At 41.1% G+C, this 19833-nt stretch overlaps 1 protein-coding gene across 1 annotated transcript in view; it reads right to left on the bottom strand.

The window, feature by feature from the left end:
* The window catches only part of LOC124798024 (transportin-1), a 156497-nt gene that overhangs the window by 109916 nt on the left and 26748 nt on the right, over positions 1–19833 (bottom strand). The window contains exon 5 of the mRNA XM_047261234.1: positions 16002–16135. Within this exon, the coding sequence (XP_047117190.1) occupies positions 16002–16135 (134 nt within the window). The remainder of the gene's footprint in view (positions 1–16001; positions 16136–19833) is intronic.

Below are 19833 nucleotides of genomic sequence, written 5' to 3'. Positions count from 1 at the left end.
GTGTCCCTACGACCAGGGACCGGCGGTTGTTTGAGCCACTTGCGGCTGTCGGCTTTAGTACCGGGCGGAACTTGCGAAGGGAGGTCCCCAAGAGACCCCTTCCTGGCGAGAGGAGCCAAAGAAGTCTTATGCTTCTCCGGCTGGGAAGGGGGAACTGACGTCCCCGATGGTTGGGAGGGGGGGGGGGGGGGGGGTGTTTGCTCCTGAAGTAGGTGGAGCAGGAGCAACAGGGAGTTTAGTGCCCCCCACCATCAAGGGGGCAGGTGTGGTTCTCTGGCTCCGAGAGCTAACGGTGTGTGGTGCAGCTATAGGAACTGTAACAGGAGCGACAGTGGCGGCATAAGTGGACGTCAGTCGTACTGGATGCAGTCGTTTAAACTTACGCTTAGCCTCAGTGTAGGTCAGCCTATCCAGGGTCTTGTATTCCATTATTTTCCACTCCTTCTCGAGAATCTTACAGTCCGGTGAGCAAGGGGGGTGGTGCTCCCCGCAGTTGACACAGATGGGAGGCGGGGCACATGGAGTATCAGGATGGGACAGTCGACCACAATCGCGACAAATGAGGCTGGAAGCACAGCGAGAAGATATATGGCCAAACTTCCAACACTTGAAGCACCGCATCGGGGGGAGGGATATAGGGCTTGACATCACAACAGTATACCATCACCTTGACCTTCTCAGGTAATGTGTCACCCTCGAAGGCCAAGATGAAGGCACCGGTTGCAACTTTGTGATCCCTCGGACCCTGGTGGACGCGCCGGACGAAATGGACCCCTCGTCGCTCTAAGTTGGTGCGCAGCTCGTCATTGGACTGTAAAAGGAGATCCCTGTGAAAAATAATTCCCTGGACCATATTTAAGCTTTTATGTGGGGTGATGGTAACAGAAACATCCCCCAGCTTCGTACAAGCGAGCAAGGCTTGTGACTGGGCAGAGGATGCTGTTTTTATTAAGACTGACCCTGACCGCATCTTGGACAAGCCCTCCACCTCCCCGAACTTGTCCTCTAAATGTTCGACAAAGAACTGAGGCTTCACAGACACAAACGATTCCCCGTCAGCTCTGGTACAGACGAGATACCGGGGCGAATACCTGTCGCTCTCATTCATAGCCTTTCATTCCTTCCATGGTGTGGCGAGGGAGGGAAACGATTTGGGGTCATAAACGTTACCTTTAAAATGGGCCCTCAAACGCTTAGGAGACTGCTGGTGGCTGGCCACTAGCAAGAGAAGATGTGCCACGCTTCATTGCATGTCATCCACCTTGATGCCACCTACTCCGACCAAGGGCCCTCCCCACAGGCGCCACCCAGCCACAGCAAAGGCCACCTGGCAGGATGGCTGTTGCCGGGAGTCCCGATACCCCAGGAGGATAGGCATCTACTCGTTGGCATACGTGGGGAGTTAACGGCGCAGGCATCAGTAGAGCGATCCCTGTGTTGTCAGGGGGCTACAACCAACAGGGTACATGGCGGACCCACAACGGACTGGCTACCGTGCTGGATGTGAGGTGACATGTGGTCCATGGTCACTGTCAGTGCAGAAAGTGGCCCCGCACATTGCTTGGCAGAAAGTGCACGCAGGAGCGTATCCATGCCCAAGAGATGTAGAGCGGGCAGGACTGCAACGCAACGACGGATAAGCTGGCGAAAGTTCTCAACACAAGATGGACACAATGCACCAAGTAAGGCGCCCTTCCCCAATCGGCTCGCTCTTCGGAAAAATTTTGAGAGATGGAGGTCAAACCCGACGGGGGACCATCACATAAGGCCGAAACGTTTGAGACTCCTTTTAGTCGCCTCTTACGACAGGCAGGAATACTGCGGGCCTATTCTTATCCCCAAACCCGCAGGGGGTCAAAACTTCGATCGGTGAGTGCAGCAGCCTTAATACCTTTCGTCTTTATAACTGAGGCACTCTACTGTACATTTAAAACTGGCTAGAAACACACATTAGATTACTGGAGTAATACTGGTTGATAAGTCTTGTCATTGATAATTTCTTAAAGGGTCAACAAATGCATCACTACTAATAATTTTTTAATTAATGCTGATTGTTGCTTGGCAGAGATAGGGTTGTCAAAACTTGCCTCACTCAGTTTTCAAAACATCAGTCTGTCAGTAATCAATCAGTGTGCTTGGCTCACTTGTTGAATTCAGTTCTGCTCAAGTGCGGACCACAGTTTTATTAACCGACAATGTGGGCGACTCTCAATTAAGTCTTATTTTGTTATGCATAATAACGAAGTGCAAACTTATTTACATCTATCGTTCCTCTCTTTCCAATAAAGCTTCCTCACCAACAATCACTGCCACAGCGCCATGACGATTAGTTTTCGAGATAGCAGACTTTCAGATCTGGCATTCAAGGACTGGTTGGTAAAATGTACCCACAGACATTTACAGTGCTAAATGTGGATTATGTCCAGGGACACACATTAACATTTGTACTAAGGGAAGATAGGTTCTTACAAGTCACATGACAATGTCTAAGAAGCATGTCGCAAAAGCAGCTGCCATGAGAAACACAGCAAGTTTCTACGGCTTCACACCACAGACAATGACGACTTCAACCCAGCAGACAGATTCTACTTCCACTACCACAGTTGCAGATTCAGCAGATCAACAGCAGCAACACTGGTCACTCAAAATGTTGTGCCTCCACAAGGACCACACTGCAACATCAAAACCTGGGGATAAACTGAGAAGACTTGATTGGATGATGATAAAGGATGAAGTAACAAAGGCTGAAATATTGTGGTGTTTGGACTGCTTTGTTTCACATAATTTGCTGCATAGTTCTGTGAATGATGTTTTACTTTTCCCTGCAATGTTCCCCGACAGTGAAGTGGCCAAGAGAATCTGTTAGCTGCTTTGATCCTGCCATAGTGTGCAGGGAGGCTAGTCCCAAAGGATTTCATTCATTTCTACAGATTTTGGTGGACAGCAATTGGATAGATGGTGGAAGTGCTAATAAAGCAGAAGTGCAATATGCTCCTGTTGTAAAGAAGAACTGCAAGACAAAATTCGAAACATTCAACAAAAAGGAGGAACGGCATGATGAGTTCTGGAAGAGATGTCTCAAGAACCAGAATGCATCGTGCCATGAAATGCAGAAGGCAATAGAAATGTTGCTCACTTTGCCGCATGTGCAAGCAACTGTGGAGTGAGGACTCTCTCGAAGAGGCAGTCTTTGCTCACTGAATGTGAGGGAAGAATTTGTGGTGAGCATTATATTAGTGTATGATACAGTCAAGACACACAGCAGAGTCGAAGGAATGCCTATAACAAAGTCCCTTATACACACTCTGACAAACTCATGAGACTGATATGCTGAAGACCTCAAAAAGCAAAATGACAAGGAGTCCAGGAAAAAAGCATGATGTGACTAAAACGAAGATTGTTGATGCAGAAATCAGAGTGCTTAAAGAGAAGAAGACAAAATTTGAGAGGACCATTCAAAATTCTCAGATGGAGCGAAAATCTATTACAGACCGAATCAATGCTCTTGAAGCAGCTCCAAGTGAGTTATTCTCCAAAGTCAATTTCTGAACTATAGTATCTGTTGTTAAACTAATAGTATCTGTTGTTAAACTATGGTATTTATTCCTAAATTATTTGTTGTATTGTATAGTAATAATTAAAATATTTCTTTAATAAAATGTTAAATATGAAAGAGTTACTTATTTTAAACTGCTAACTTCCGAAGATGTTTAAACATACATTTCAAACAGTTGATTCAAAAATGTTTGAAAAATAAACCAAATTTGAGAAATTAAGTATTAAAATAAAAAGGAGACCAAAGGTTAAATTTAGAAACATGAAAATCTGAAAAGAAAAGATTGTAGAAATTGGCCAAATATTCTATGGGAAAAAAATCTCTTATTACTCTAAAATGAAAGAAAGTAATTGAAGGTCTTTTAACAATGATTACACTGCAAGTTTATGTATTTAAAAAAATAATAAAAAATAAAAAATTGAGGAATGAAAAGGGTAAGACATACTTGTCCTGACTGAAAGCAAATTTTAGAGCGGGTTATATAGCAGTTGCATTTGAAACAGGTTTTTGCTCTAAAACTGGACGAATATGGGAGCAAGGTACGGATGTCCCACTTGACTGACTGCCTTCTGTTGTCCATTTTTTGATTACTTACAAAACAAGCAGTAGTGAACATTAGAGCTGTTTGGAGAAGAGGGAATTCACTGGCAAAACAAGTAGAAAAGAAGTGAAACTGGTATTGCTCTTATTGCAACATATCTCTGTGCATGCCAGAACACTGTCTTTTCTATAGAAAGGAAGACTAACATGTGACACTGCTCAATAACTCATTATGCACTTTTTCGAAGGATAGTTATACTTTTTGCCACTGTCACTGCACAATTTTTAATCTATAAAACAACAAAAATAAATATGAAAACTAACCTTGAAGCTTGGTGTTTTTAAGTCGCATCAAACACAAATGTGCCAGTAAAATTTTAAATAATGGCATAAATGGCTTGTCTTCTAGGCCTGGAATTTTTTAAATGGCTGATCCTCTAAGTGTTAAAGTTTGACTGAGAGTTAAACACTCCACGATTTAAGAAATTCATTGCACATTCCCAACCACAACATAAATCAACTTGCATGGAAATTTACTTTTAAAGTAATGCTTCTCAAGCCACCATTCATATTATTTTCCCACAATCTGGTAGAAATGTAAACAACTGTGCTGTCACACTCATCAAATGCATATTTCTTCACGTTACCTTCCATTCAGAAGGCTGTTACACTCAGCGACTGCTACATTGACTTGTAAATAATAGATTTCAGCTATCGGTCGTACTTTTTAAATTTTATTGGCAGATCTAGCTCAAATCAAGATCTGCCAATAAAACTTATAAGGACAACTGATAGCTGAAATCTATTATTTACAAGAATGCATATTTACTGTTAGTACTGCATAATCTTTGTCCTAAAGCCTTTGACACATTTTAGAGTCAGCAGACTTTTCTGTGCACTGTGTAAATGACCCAGTTTCTTTGCAACTAAAGTTTTTTTTGACGTTATTCTCTGATTGATGTTTCATTGCTGCAGTATTATTCAGCACAGTGGGCTAAAGTGAAATTCTTTGTTAGCTTATCAGTTCTTACAAATCAAGCCTACAAAAATTTAACTGAAAACTGAAACAATGAAAAATTCCTGGAATTCTAAAAAATTCCTAGGTTCTTGTCCATATACACCCTGGATGATGTCTTTGGTTCTGCATGACTTCATTGCCAAGCAACAAAGAGCAGTCTCCATGAAAGAAAATCTTGATGAATCAGAATTTGTAGTTAAATGTGATTTTTCAGAACATTATAGTATAGTTCAGCAGGCTGAAGCTCAGAGTTTCCACTGAACAAGCCAACACATTTCTATACATCCCTTTGAGCACGTGAGCCGTTATTGTTTCTTACTGCCTGAAGCACAATTGTGTTTACGCCTTTCAAAAGGAGTGAATTTTAAAAGCTTCCAAGAAAGGTTTACTATCTTTCAAACAGTTCTGCCAGCTAATACAAAAATAAGAAACACTTTCTGAACCTTTGCTTTCATGAAGACTTCAACATCCATGTTTAGTGGTATTTTTCAGTCACAGCACATGGGAAAGGGTCGTGTGACGGGGTAGGGGGCTTCTGTTAAGAGACTGGTAGCTTATGCTAGTTTGCAAAAGGCCATCCCATGATCATATCCAGATACCATGAGATCTATTTGAGGGGGCAATAGCTAACATAAAAATAGATTTTGCCTATTCCATTAAAGATGATTATACTATTTCAGAAATGTTCTAAAAGAAAAAAAAACAGTCTGAAGAAGCATTACAATTAATAGAACATAGCAATTTCATGTATTCATTCTCAACATTACATCAAAACTATTAGTGAAACGGTTTTCAGATGACATGCAGGGTTGGGAGATGAATGTACAGGGTTATTACAAATGATTGAAGCGATTTCACAGCTCTACAATAACTTTATTATTTGAGATATTTTCACAATGCTTTGCACACACATACAAAAACTCAAAAAGTTTCTTTTAGGCGTTCACAAATGTTCGATATGTGCCCCTTTAGTGATTCGGCAGACATCAAGCCGATAATCAAGTTCCTCCCACACTCGGCGCAGCATGCCCCCATCAATGAGTTCGAAAGCATCGTTGATGCGAGCTCGCAGTTCTGGCACGTTTCTTGGTAGAGGAGGTTTAAACACTGAATCTTTCACATAACCCCACAGAAAGAAATCGCATGGGGTTCAGTCGGGAGAGCGTGGAGGCCATGACATGAACTGCTGATCATGATCTCCACCACGACCGATCCATCGGTTTTCCAATCTCCTGTTTAAGAAATGCCAAACATCATGATTGAAGTGCGGTGGAGCACCATCCTGTTGAAAGATGAAGTCGGCACTGTCGGTCTCCAGTTGTGGCATGAGCCAATTTTCCAGCATGTCCAGACACACGTGTCCTGTAACGTTTTTTTCGCAGAAGAAAAAGGGGCCGTAAACTTTAAACCGTGAGATTGCACAAAACACGTTAACTTTTGGTGAATTGCGAATTTGCTGCACAAATGCGTGAGGATTCTCTACCGCCCAGATTCGCACATTGTGTCTGTTCACTTCACCATTAAGAAAAAATGTTGCTTCATCACTGAAAACAAGTTTCGCACTGAACGCATCCTCTTCCATGAGCTGTTGCAACTGCGCCGAAAATTCAAAGCATTTGACTTTGTCATCGGGTGTCAGGGCTTGTAGCAATCGTAAACGGTAAGGCTTCAGCTTTAGCCTTTTCCGTAAGATTTTCCAAACCATCGGCTGTGGTACGTTTAGCTCCCTGCTTGCTTTATTCGTCGACTTCCGCAGACTATGCGTGAAACTTGCCCGCACGCGTTCAACCGTTTCTTTGCTCACTGCAGGCCGACCTGTTGATTTCCCCTTACAGAGGCATCCAGAAGCTTTAAACTGCGCATACCATCACCGAATGGAGTTAGCAGTTGGTGGATCTTAGCTGAACTTTGTCCTGAAGTGTCGTTGCACTGTTACGACTGACTGATGTGAATGCATTTCAAGCACGACGTACGCTTTCTCAGAACCTGTCGCCATTTTGTCTCACTGCGCTCTCGAGCGCTCTGGCGGCAGAAACCTGAAGTGCGGCTTCAGCCGAACAAAACTTTATGAGTTTTTCTACGTATCTGTGGTGTGTCGTGACCATATGTCAATGAATGGAGCTACAGTGAATTTATGAAATCGCTTCAATCATTTTTAATAGCCCTGTATTTACGTCACCAGACAAACTGAAGTTACAAGACACATCAAACTACGTCACCACTATTTATGACAATTTCTGATGGCTTCGGTACATTTTAGAACAAACTGAAGAACTTGATGGAGTGATAAAACTTTCCTTTGTCCCTGTGAACCAGCTACCTCATTCTCCTATCCTACACATGTTGATGTCCTGTGGGGCGTCAATTATGGATGCTCTCACAAAAGAAAATCCATTTAATCTGATAGAGGACATACACACTTGTTGAAAATGATGTAAATCAAACCTAGCTGGATTCTTTAAAATGTACTCTGTGAGGGTCCAAGATAATTTTTTTGGAAACTGCTTTCAACTCAAAACTTAATTTTTCCTCAGGTTAATGTTAATTTATATTTACACCTATAGCATTACATTTAGCTATATATAGATACCTATTATTGCAAAACAAGCATCCTGTATAATTTTCTTGGATTTAATAGTTCTGGTCCACGCACCATTACGTCAATACTAAATTTCTTCATACCTTACTTAAATTTGTAGTTGTAGGTCCCAAATTCAAAATTTTTGTTTTACCAATAAGCTATTAGTTTAAATTGTATAAAAGTAAGCAATCAATTTTATTGTAGAATATGGTGACTGGTTTTGTTTTAAGAAAATGATATTTTGACATATCTGATTTTTAGTTATCTTTCTGCATATTTTGCTTGAATTCATGTTTGTTAAAGGTAGGTTTGTCAAAATGGGGTGAAAAAGGGCCAGGATTTTTTTTAATAACAATGGACGCATCATTATCTCATATTTATATTTTGTCATGTGATTTACAACAGTACTAACTACTTATGGAAATAGTTTGAAAATTTTAAACAGCATACTTTTTTGAGAATAATTAAGTCAAATTTAAATTCGTATTCTGAAAAAAATCTTAATTATAACCGACATTGTGTTGGACATCACTGAAAATAGTATAAAAAGGCTGCAAAATGACACCTTTCTCAGCTCCCTAACTCAAAGCTTGTACAACGATTTTAAAAAGGTCTGTTCAAGCTTATTTGGCCAGTTTTTGAAAATTTTACATAGCCATATTTCAGAAACAGTTTGAGATAAACTGAAATTTGCTATTATTAGTCTCTGCACCCACTATGAATACACAAAACTTCAAAAAATTTAAAATGGTGATGATAAATTGGTTGTGGGGATGTGACACGGAATGGTACAGATCTGAGTGAATATTTATGCAGCTTCTTTCAGACAGTACTTCATTACATATAACTGCATCACCTGCAAAAAGTCTGAGTTTACTATTAACATAGTTCACAAGACTATAAAGAATGTAACAACCAGTCGCTGAAACAATTTATTTATCTTGGTGCAAATCGATTTCAACTGATATCAGTCATCATTGGTGCATTTTTCTAACCGATGCCATAAGCAGAAGTACTGTCCTTGGCAGATTTCTATCATTGCGACTGGTTGCCACATTCTTTATAATTTTGTATTCCACGGTCGCTGCACAGCATGTATACGCTATACATTCAATAGTTCACAAGGTCATTTGTATACAAAGTGTGCAGCAAAGTTCCCAACACACTTCCCTGTGGCACACCCAAAGTTACTTCAACATCTGATGACTATCCAAGATAATATCCTGCGTCTTCCATTCCAGCCAAAATTTCTCGATGTCCCATATGAACATACTTTTGACAATAATCCTAGATGTAGAGCTGAGTCAAATGCATTTTGAAAATCAAGAAATATTGCACCTACCTAACTGCTTTGATCCAAACCTTTCAGTACAACATATGAGAAAGTGCGAGTTTCAAGTTATTGGAGTTTCCGGAATTCATGCTGGTTGGCTTGGAGTTGGTCATTCTGTTCGAGACATTTCATTATGTTTCAGCTCAGAATATGTTCTGAGATTCTACAACAAATTTATGCCAAGGATACTGGACAGTAGTTTTGTGGATCAGATCTACTACCCTTCTTGTCAACAGATGTGACCTATGTTTTCTTCCAATTACTGGGCATGGGTTTTTGTTACAGGAATTGTAGTCAGAAAAGCAGCTAACTCGGCCACATATTCAGTACAGAATCTAGCAGGAATTCCATCACGATCTGGAGCTTGCTTTGATTTTTAATGATTGCAGCTGTTTCTCAACACCACTGACACTTATTTCACTCACCTTTTCAGTGGTATGATGATTAAATTTGAGTAGTTCTGGGATTTCCTTTGTAAAGGAACATTTGAAAATTGGGTTAAGCACTTCAGCTTTCACTTTTATACCCTCAATTTCAGTTCTTGTCTCATTCACTAGGGACTCAACACTAATTTCAGCACCACTGAAAGTTTTACATACTACCTGAATTTCTTTGGGTTTTGTAAAAGCTCAACTAACAATGTTTTGCTACATTAGTCACTGAAGACTTTATGCATTTCTATCAAAAGCCAAATGTGTTTCATTCAGTATTTCCATCTATAGTCCTATGCTTTGTTTTACACCTATTGTGCAGTAATCTCTGTTTCTTTAGAAGTTTCTTTACAATGGCATCATACCATGGAGGCTCCCTACCATTATGAACTGTTCTACTGTGTACATACATAAGTAAGTGCATGGTCAACTATTCTCTTAAATTTGAGCCAGATTTCCTCTACATGCTCCTGCCCTGTGCTTAATGTTTCAAGTTCCTCATTGAGATATGACCTTACTGATTTTTTTATCTAGTTAACTTGTTTTAGTTGTCTTTTGTACTTCAGTAATCATTGTTGTCACAACCGTGTCATGGTCACTACTTTCGATGTGGACATCCTCAGCGAGGTCAGGTCTATTTGATGCCATTAAACCCAATATATTTCCATCACGAGTGGGGTTACTAAATATTTGTCCTCGGTTGTATACAGAGAAGGTATTTCGTAAAGTTTCACAGAATGTCTTATGTCCACCACTAACAGAACTATAATTCTCCCAATCAATTACTGGAGGATTAAACATCCAATAATGACTACAATATGACTGGAGAGCTTACGTACAACTGAACTGAGATTTTCCTCGAAGGTTTTTGGTTACTTCATGAGATTAGTCTGGTGGGTGATAGAAGGGTCCAGTTACCATTTTACACCGATCCTGATACTGAGTCTTGCCCAAGCAATCTCAAGCTTCAATTTCTATCTCTGTGGATTTGAGTTTCTTGTCTACTTGTGACAAATACACTGCCCCCATTTCCCCATTTGCCTCTCCTTATGCTATACAATTAAATTTTCCCCAAAAAAACCACTGTTATCAATTCCAGGTTTCAACCAGCTTTTTGTATCTAATGTCAGCTTCAATGCTTTTCAGGAGCAAATCCAGTACTTTGTTGTGAATGCTTCTGCAGTTAACCACTGGGATTTTAATACTCTCACCTGTGAGAGGCATTTCTTTCTATCTTACACTGATACTTCTGAGTTTCCTAGAGCTACTGTTATCTAAATTGATCGAAGAGTCACCTAATTTAAAAAATTCCGAGTGCATCCCACACACAGCTACATGGGTAGCAGCATCTGATGTGTAGTGCACACCTCATCTATTTAGGAGGATCATACATTTCTCAATCCTATGGCGTGAGTCCAGGAAGTTGTTGCCTAGCTTGTCACAGAATCCTCGAAGTCTCTGGCTCAGTTCTTACACTCAACTCAAAACCAGGGAGCCATGATCAGTTGCCAAATAGTGCTCTGTCAGTGCCAACTTGTTGGGTACATTAGCCAAGTGTTCCATTAATGTTCTCAGCATTGATCTTTGCTGGTACATACTGTCTGTCCAATATACATCTTGCCACACTGGCATGGAATCTCATTTACCCCAGCCTTTCGTAAACCACAATCATCTATGATGCTCAGCATTAACGACTATATTTTATTGGGTGGCCAAAAGACAGTTCTTCCTCTGCGATTTTTCACTGTGCATCCAATTTTTCTTAATAGTACGCCACTGTACAGTTAAAAAAAGGCTGCCTTCTGCCTCCATACCCCTGTTCATCTTGACAAGGAGTAAAATAATGGAGGGGCACAGAACGTGCCTAATTTCCATACCGAGTAATTGTTTCTTTGGAAAAATTCTCAGGTGTTCCAGTTCTCAAGGAAGACTCGCTGCATCTGAACTGGTGCACGATCTGTGTGCTAGCTTTTTTTAGCATGTTATTCGTGGAGAAAGAGACAACACACCTTTTAAGATCAATGCTGAGGACACCAGTGCCACACACTACTAATGTATCCCTAGTCATCTATAACACAGCACTGCCTGATATTCGTGTGACGGAATGCGTATGTACCAGGATTTCAGCACAAACTTCGAAATACTGGAAGAATGTCGTTAGAGAGACCATTGAAATATGCACTGGGCCAATCTTGTCAATTGGGACTGAGGCTATAACCTCGGAAAGTTTGGAAATCAGCATTGGGTCAACTTAAGACACTTGACAAATTATGTACTGCTGTCCAGGGCAGGAGGAGTAACTACATCAACACTACCGCAACCATGGTGACCATCCAGGCTTTGCTGGTCACAGACAGACTCAGTCCTTCCTTGGTCACTGACATGTGCAATCTGATGCTGATCGTGTAGATAACGGCTTGTGCAGAGAGGGGATGTAAGCTGACTGTGTGCCCATGGAGAACAGCCTGTCAGCACACCTGACAATGGTGACAGCTGACGGCAGAAACATTGTGTCCTTTAGATACTATGAACCAGTAACACACCCATGGACTGTTCAATTATCTAAAACACTGGGAGAAACTAAACGAATTTCTTTTTTTACTGTTTAAATCTCTTTCACTGGTCCCTCGCAATACATGAATGAGAATGCAGTGAACTGCTTTATACTAAACACAGTATTCTCACACCAAATTCTAAACAAATTCCTCAAAGGGACTTGGGGTGAGAAACCACAATCTCGTGGATTAAACTTTGTGAATATATAAATAGACCCAGGTTTATCGGAATCTTATGTTCAAAATGTTTTAGAGTTTCTACTAATACATACATCGTAACTAAAAAAAACATGAGCCATAAATATCTGAGACAGTACATTACCCAGGTGCTCAAAGTGCCAACTACCACTCACATCTGCACACCAACAAGACCATTAGACTATTTGCAATTGTGTCGGGCACATTTAGCTAGGAATCTCATTGGCTAGGGTAGAATTTTCTTCAAGTGATCAGTCCCACTTCAAACTAAGGTCCAGTTATTAGCAAAGATGTTTCTGGAGATACCCCAGACAGCAGTGGATACCAATCTGACTGTTGCCCGCCGTATGGTCCAACTAACAGGAGTGATAGTCTGGGTTGCAACTCATTTCTTAGCAGGGGCCCTTCGGTTGTCATCACAACCTTACAGCACAGAGGTGCGTCGTCAATATTCTACACTGCATTTTGTTGCCTGTCATGGCAAGCCACCTGTGGCTTAAATTTCAGCAAGATAAAGCCTGCCCACGCACAACAAGAGTGTCTGCTGCTTCTCTTTGTGCTTGCCACAATCCTACCTTGGTCAGTCTCCACAACTGAGAAGATTTGGAGCATTATGGGCAAGGCCCTCAAACCATCTCAGGATTTTGACGGTCTAAGGTGACAAATGGACAGAATTTGGCATGATCTCTTAGGACAACATCCAACAGCCCTATCAATAATGTCAAGCTGAATAACTTTCTTGTATAAGGCCCAGATATGGACCAACGTGTTACCGACTTTTTCAATTTGTGAAGCTCTCTCTCTTGAATAAATCATCCAATTTTTCTGAAACTACAATCACTTGTTTGTCTGTATATGTTCGTCACATCTAAATTTCCAAAAGGCCTACATCTAGTTCACTGGATGGGAAATTATCTCACTATTTAGTAAGAGGCCGCTATCATATCCACTGAAGCACTTTGTTTGGTTTAATACGTAAGTTCACACAGCTATTTACAATCGGATTGTACAAAACAAAACTTAGTCCTGTTAATGGTAAAATACTCTTCGGAAGTCTGTTGGGCCCCTTTATTATATTTTGTATTAATGTCTAGTAGTAGACAATATTAATAGTAATCTTAGACTTTTCACAGGTGAATGTCAGCTATAATAAAGTAAGTCTGAAAAAAACCTGTGCAAATATTCAGTTGCACCTTGAAAAAATTTCAAAGTGGTGCAAAGAGAGGCGACTTGCTTTAAATGCTTAGATCGTAGTATTGTGCACTTCACAAAACGAGGAACTGTAGTATTTTATGTCTGTAATAACAAAGAGTCTGTCAGCTCATACAAATATCTGAGTAACTATTGTCAGGGATATGAAATTAAACACAGGTAAAGCAGATGGTAGGCTTCATTTCCCTGGCTGGCTACTATGGAAATCACTCAAAAAGAGAGATTACATAGGAAATACTTGTGCAACCTAACTTAAGCTCCTATTACACGAAGCGCCTAAAACTTACACCTATGTTCCTGGCGCACATGCACAGTAGACTGTATGCACGAAACGCAAATAGAACCACCTTATTTCTTGTAAAGTCGTTCGTTCTACTGCGCGAAACACAAGGAGGAACATGTGACATACTGGAACGTCATTTGTTCAAATTATTTATGTCAGCTCCAGGTACCTATTTAAGAAGAAATTGGTTTTATATTATTTATTATGTAATCGTTATTCTATTACGTATGTTACTACTGACCTGAATTACAGACTCAACAGTTAGTTTTATATTACAACACTTTGTTACACATGTACATGTATATCTAAATTAACATTTTGCGCATGGAGGACCCACTGTTTTTGAAGCTATTGCCCTGTCAGTGACAGTATATCTTCAGATTAGGGCAGAACGACGACAAAAACAAAAAGCCAGATGTTGCCGAGTTCGACCCAGGCTGAAAAGAAAGTACGAAGGCAGGGGATTATATTGCTTATGAAAGAACTGAGCCCTGTAGACCTGTAAGAATTTCAGAACTTCACGAGGATGAACATAGGCTGTTTCGAGAAGCTGCGGTCTACGATGGAAGATGGAATTAACAAGTGTGACACAGTCAGGCAGGATGCTATCTCACCTTCTCGAAAGTATGTATTAATTCATATGTTTATACGTAATGCGATCATACCAGCCTAGACCACTGATAATACCAGTACATGCCCAGTTATGTTGCAGGCTGGTTGTAATATTACGTTTCCTGGCAACTGTGGAATGTTTTAAGAGTGTTTTTTAGCCACAGAATAGCACAGCCCACCATTTTAAAAGTACTTGTGGGTGTATGCACTGCAATTTGCAACACTTTAAAGAACCAATACTTAAAAGTGCACTCGTGTTATTTTTCCAAATTTGGAAAATGGAATGCGATGTGCTACTCAGAGTTTTGCAGTCCCCGCCTGTCGCACTGGGCGAAACTGCACAGACTTTCTCGCTATCAGTGCCAATTTTTCTTTCCTGGCATACTAAAATAAAACAAGAGATACAATTAAATCAAATATGAACTTTTGTAAGCTAAGGCATTACGATACAAACTGAAAATCACCGTGTAACTTTACATGCTTATTACTCAGAAAGAAACGATTGCCAACGTACTGTTGTACGATACAGAGGGTCCTACATACACCTTTCCTCGCTGTATGCCTGAATTAAGATGCTTAACGCCTCTTTGCTCCATTTCATTTCTACAATACGAAGTAATCAAAAGAAAGAATGTTTTCACAATTAGCTAGGATAAAAGAAAGCCTACTGGCAAAAAGTTTTTTTCTGCATTTATGAAAACCTACTACTAGGAAAAAGAAAAAAAAACAAAGCCGGAAAATCCCCAACACGAAAATCTGAAATTAGCTACTAGCCACCGAACAATACGCAAATAACAAGCAGAAAGCACTGCAGTACACCCTTCTGCGCACATGCAAATTATCGCTACCTTGTGTGCATGTGCGGATTCACTGCAGTTTCGAACTGCTCTCTATTCAGCAGTTTAGAACTGCTCTATTCTGGTGCGCGGATAGTGTGTCTTCTAATTTTTGTAGTTTCAGCTGTTCTACCACAAGGAGGCTGTTGTGGTAGACCAGTACCTTTCATGGCGGATCGTCATGTAATACATGCTTTAGAATATTGGTCGCGCACGTGTGTGTGTGTGTGTGTGTGTGTGTGTGTGTATTACCAAACAGATCTAACAGCGGTATGGTATGTGTACCATGGAGAGCAATGCAAATGGTCACAGGTTTGTCCGATTCATGGGAGTGGCATGGAAATGCTGAAGAAACTGAACTAGCAGATGCTTGAATACAGACAAACTATCCCACGAAAGACTACTTACAGGGAATCTTGAGGACACAGATTAAATACAGTGCGCAGTCACTGAAACAGTCATCTTCCCACACTCCCATACGCATACACAGCAGAAGCAGCTCTAATAACTGGTACAATGGGAAGTACTCTATATGATGCCCTTCACAGCAGTATGCCAAGTATGGAGGTCGATAGAGATACCTTTTTCAATCAGCTATTGATTAACTCTAATATAGATTATAAGATTCAGTCAATTGGAAAGCAAATGCTGTTGAACAACTCCTCATTATGTTTAACTGTTCCATGTATACATGGTCTTAAATATCACACATAAAATTTGTTCAGAAAATAGCACCTTGCGAAAACAAAATAAGAGCACAAAGGAGACTAAAACAAGATCAATTCTTGTTACTTTTTGAACACATCACATAAGTGTTAGTGTACTACACCATATTCTTTAACAAACCTGATCTTTGGACTTGAATGCCTGAAAAACTGCAGGAACTTTGGTATTAGAACATTGAGAGGGCGATTTAAAGCATCACTGTCCAACAGTTCTGATGAATCTTCACAAATTTTCTGCAGTGCACCAAATGCTCCCTGTAAAATAAAAACAGGTTGGTTAATATTTAAAGTACAGTATTCTGTCAAGTGTTTTACATCCTTTGTCAGAAAGATGTAAGCTGCTCCTAGAAACAATGGCTACTATCAGAAATTCACTTTTGCTACAGAACTGGGTGGTATCTTGCGTTCTGCTGGAGGTGTTTTGTAGTCTAGAAATTGCGCTTCACTGAGAAATCACTTTCATGTTGTGACATTATCACAGTGTTACACCATGTTGCTACTTAAATTACAAAATTTACAAGCCGTAAGCTTAAAGGTTTTGTAATGCAAAAAATTTGACAATTACAAACAAATATTAAGATCTAATTCTTAAACCTAATTTAAGCAGCACATTACTCTCTCACAATATATTGTTTATTTATTAAATGTCTGCTACATATACCCTATTTAGTTGTAGCTGTTTTGTTCTGACTGTGCCTCACTGCAGTCCACATTCATCAAAACTTTCATACAACAAACAGGAAACATTGCAATATCGGAAACCATTCTAGAGAACTTGACAATGTAAAAGTTTGAAAATGGAAGCAACACAATTGTCAACATGAATTAGGATACATAGCTATTCACCACACAGATGAGGCATTGAACAGCAAGCAGAAACACACAACCAAAACATATGGCCATGGTTGCCTCTGGGCACTTTGACCCCACTAGGGCAAGTAGCAATATTGGCTGGCGTGTGTAATTTGGGGATACACAAGTGGCATATGTTGAGGAGAGGTGGAGAGAGCAGGGCATGAATTGGGGGAAGAAAGGGGAGGGGGGGAAGAAAGGGGAGGGGGGGGAAGAAAGGGGAGGGGGGGAAGAAAGGGGAGGGGGGGAAGAAAGGGGAGGGGGGGAAGAAAGGGGAGGGGGGGAAGAAAGGGGAGGGGGGGAAGAAAGGGGAGGGGGGGAAGAAAGGGGAGGGGGGGAAGAAAGGGGAGGGGGGAAGAAAGGGGAGGGGGGAAGAAAGGGGAGGGGGGAAGAAAGGGGAGGGGGGAAGAAAGGGGAGGGGGGAAGAAAGGGGAGGGGGGAAGAAAGGGGAGGGGGGAAGAAAGGGGAGGGGGGAAGAAAGGGGAGGGGGGAAGAAAGGGGAGGGGGGAAGAAAGGGGAGGGGGGAAGAAAGGGGAGGGGGGAAGAAAGGGGAGGGGGGGAAGAAAGGGGAGGGGGAAGAAAGGGGAGGGGGGGAAGAAAGGGGAGGGGGGAAGAAAGGGGAGGGGGGAAGAAAGGGGAGGGGGGAAGAAAGGGGAGGGGGGGAAGAAAGGGGAGGGGGGGAAGAAAGGGGAGGGGGGGAAGACGACCATAGATCTGCCTGTAAATGTGCTCAGATGTGATGAGGACAAGATGATGGGCTAGTAGATGAAGCATTGGGAGAGCTGTACTTGGGGGAGGGGGATCATAAAAAGGGAAAGGACTGTACATGTAAGTTGTACAGATAAAGGGGGGTGTGGAAATAGGAAGCTGAAGCCGAGAGGGGTGGGGGAAGAAATGGGAACGAAGTATATGTGGTAAAGAGTTTCCATCTGCACAATTCAAAAAAGCTTGTGTTAGTGAGAAGGATCCAGACGACATGGACTATGAAGTAGTAACTGAAGTAAGCACACTGTGCTGGGTTGCCACTCACTCAGCGACTGTATGCTCCAGCTGTCTCCATTTGGTGGTGGCCATTTATGCAGCCACGCAGCTTGTTAGTGGTCACACTCATGTAGAATGTGACAGTGATTACAGCTGAGTAGGGAGCCCTACCTTTGATGGGACAGAAAAAGCCTGTCACAGGACTGGAGTAGTCAGTAGTGGATCTATGGGACATGTCTTTCATGGGGATACAAGCCGCTGCAAATAACATCAAACATAAAGCAAGTACGGCATTAGTGAGAGAAAGGATTTGTTTCAGTTAGCGTGAACTGGATTTCGTATTGAAGGACATGTATTATCTTCATTGAGAATTAGCAGCTAGATGGTCTACTTTGTCTTGAAACTGGGTGGATGGTGCGACATGGGCCAAAGCAAACTGGAGCCATGACAAGACTACGGCAAGGCAAATGGCCAAGTTCCAATGAATTTCAACACAGATGCTGGAGGAAGTTCCTACTCGACAATCCGTTATTAACTTCACGAGGAAACCTATAGATGACGCGACTATGCCTGTATTAGCAAGAGGTCTCAATTTTGCTCCTAAACCTGCTTCACCACAACTACTGGACTTTATCAGTTCCATCGAAGAAGCTGTCCAACGTCTTGCTACAGATGAAGCTGAGGAAGTGCGCTGGGAGTCTTGTCTTGTGTGTTAACAACAGCTACACTGCTGAAGAGCAACAGCTTGCCTACGGAGAGGGCAGCAATCCGGAACTTGCGAGCACACCCGGATACAGTGGTACTTAAATCCGACAAAGGTAAAGCTACTGTTTTAATGCTACAGGAGGACTATATTAATAAGATCAATGTTTTATTAAGCGATTCAACATATTGCAAAATTTATAAGGATCTTACTACCTGAGTGGTGCAGAAAACAGCAGAACTACTGACTAACAGTTACTTACCAAAGGAGATAATTAAGAAACTGAAACCAAATAGTTCAGATTGACCTAGGCTATATGGATCGCCAAAGATCCACAAGGATAACGTGCCATTGCGTCCAATTGTGAGTAATATTGGAGCAGCTGCCTACAAAATGTATACGGGGACAAGGAAAACAAATTCCCGGATTATTCCTGGATATCCCGATTAAAAAATATGCATTTTCCCGGGCGAAAATATGCTTTTTCTGTGCTAAGTGACAGTCGGTTTTCCGTAGATTTTCCCCTTGGAACTGTAAAACTTATCAGTCCTTTGAATGGTTAAGGTTTTTTTACACTCGCGTAGAACTTCCCGTGGAGGGGGGCATAGTTTTGGAAAGACTTGTAATGAAAAAAAGGAGGAGAGAAGTTTTGGAGCGACCTTTGATTTGCAGCAACATACACAATGCATATTTTTGTATTACGAAAGTATAAATTCGAATTACACCAAACACAGCGAGTTAGTTTCTGGAGCGTTGAAACCGAGATTGCGACGTCCTTTTATAATCCAATTATATCTCATGCCACATGATCTCGCCAGCCGATGACAGCAGATATTCAGAGCATAGGACACGTGTTATAGTCAGCCGATAGCAAGATTACTGGTTACATAGCGCGAACACACAAATAGGAAAAGTTAACAGTTTACATTAATATACATAGTATAGCTACAAGAAAAGCTAAGCTACCACATATAATATTGGTCTCTAAGATTAACAAGCTACAATAGAAGCTAAGCTTTGACATGTAATATTGATCTTTGTTGTGTGTGTAATACTTTAAGATACACAACACAAATGTGCCAGTAAATTTAAAATTATGACATAAAAGTCTGGTCTTCTGGGTTCGAAATTCTTGTAAGTGGCTCGTCCTCAAAGTGTTCAGTTTTGAACGCGCTGTGATTTACAAATTCATCCTACTTTCCCGCACATAACATAATTCATCTTGCGTAAAAAGAAATTTATTCTGAAAGTGACGCTTTTCGAACCACCATTCGCAATACTACCCGGAGACTGTTAGAAATAGGTTCTATTTAGCAGTTGCCAGAGTGTACCAGAAAACAGGCATTATTGCACGTGCGGAGCTGCATTGGTGTAAGAGGTCTGCATATTCCTATGTATAAAGCACTAAGAGAGCTTA

Source organism: Schistocerca piceifrons, chromosome 5, assembly GCF_021461385.2.
Source record: "Schistocerca piceifrons isolate TAMUIC-IGC-003096 chromosome 5, iqSchPice1.1, whole genome shotgun sequence".
Taxonomy (NCBI): domain Eukaryota; kingdom Metazoa; phylum Arthropoda; class Insecta; order Orthoptera; family Acrididae; genus Schistocerca; species Schistocerca piceifrons.
The sequence above is the reverse complement of the archived record's forward strand: the minus strand, read 5'-3'. Positions and strand labels throughout refer to the sequence as shown.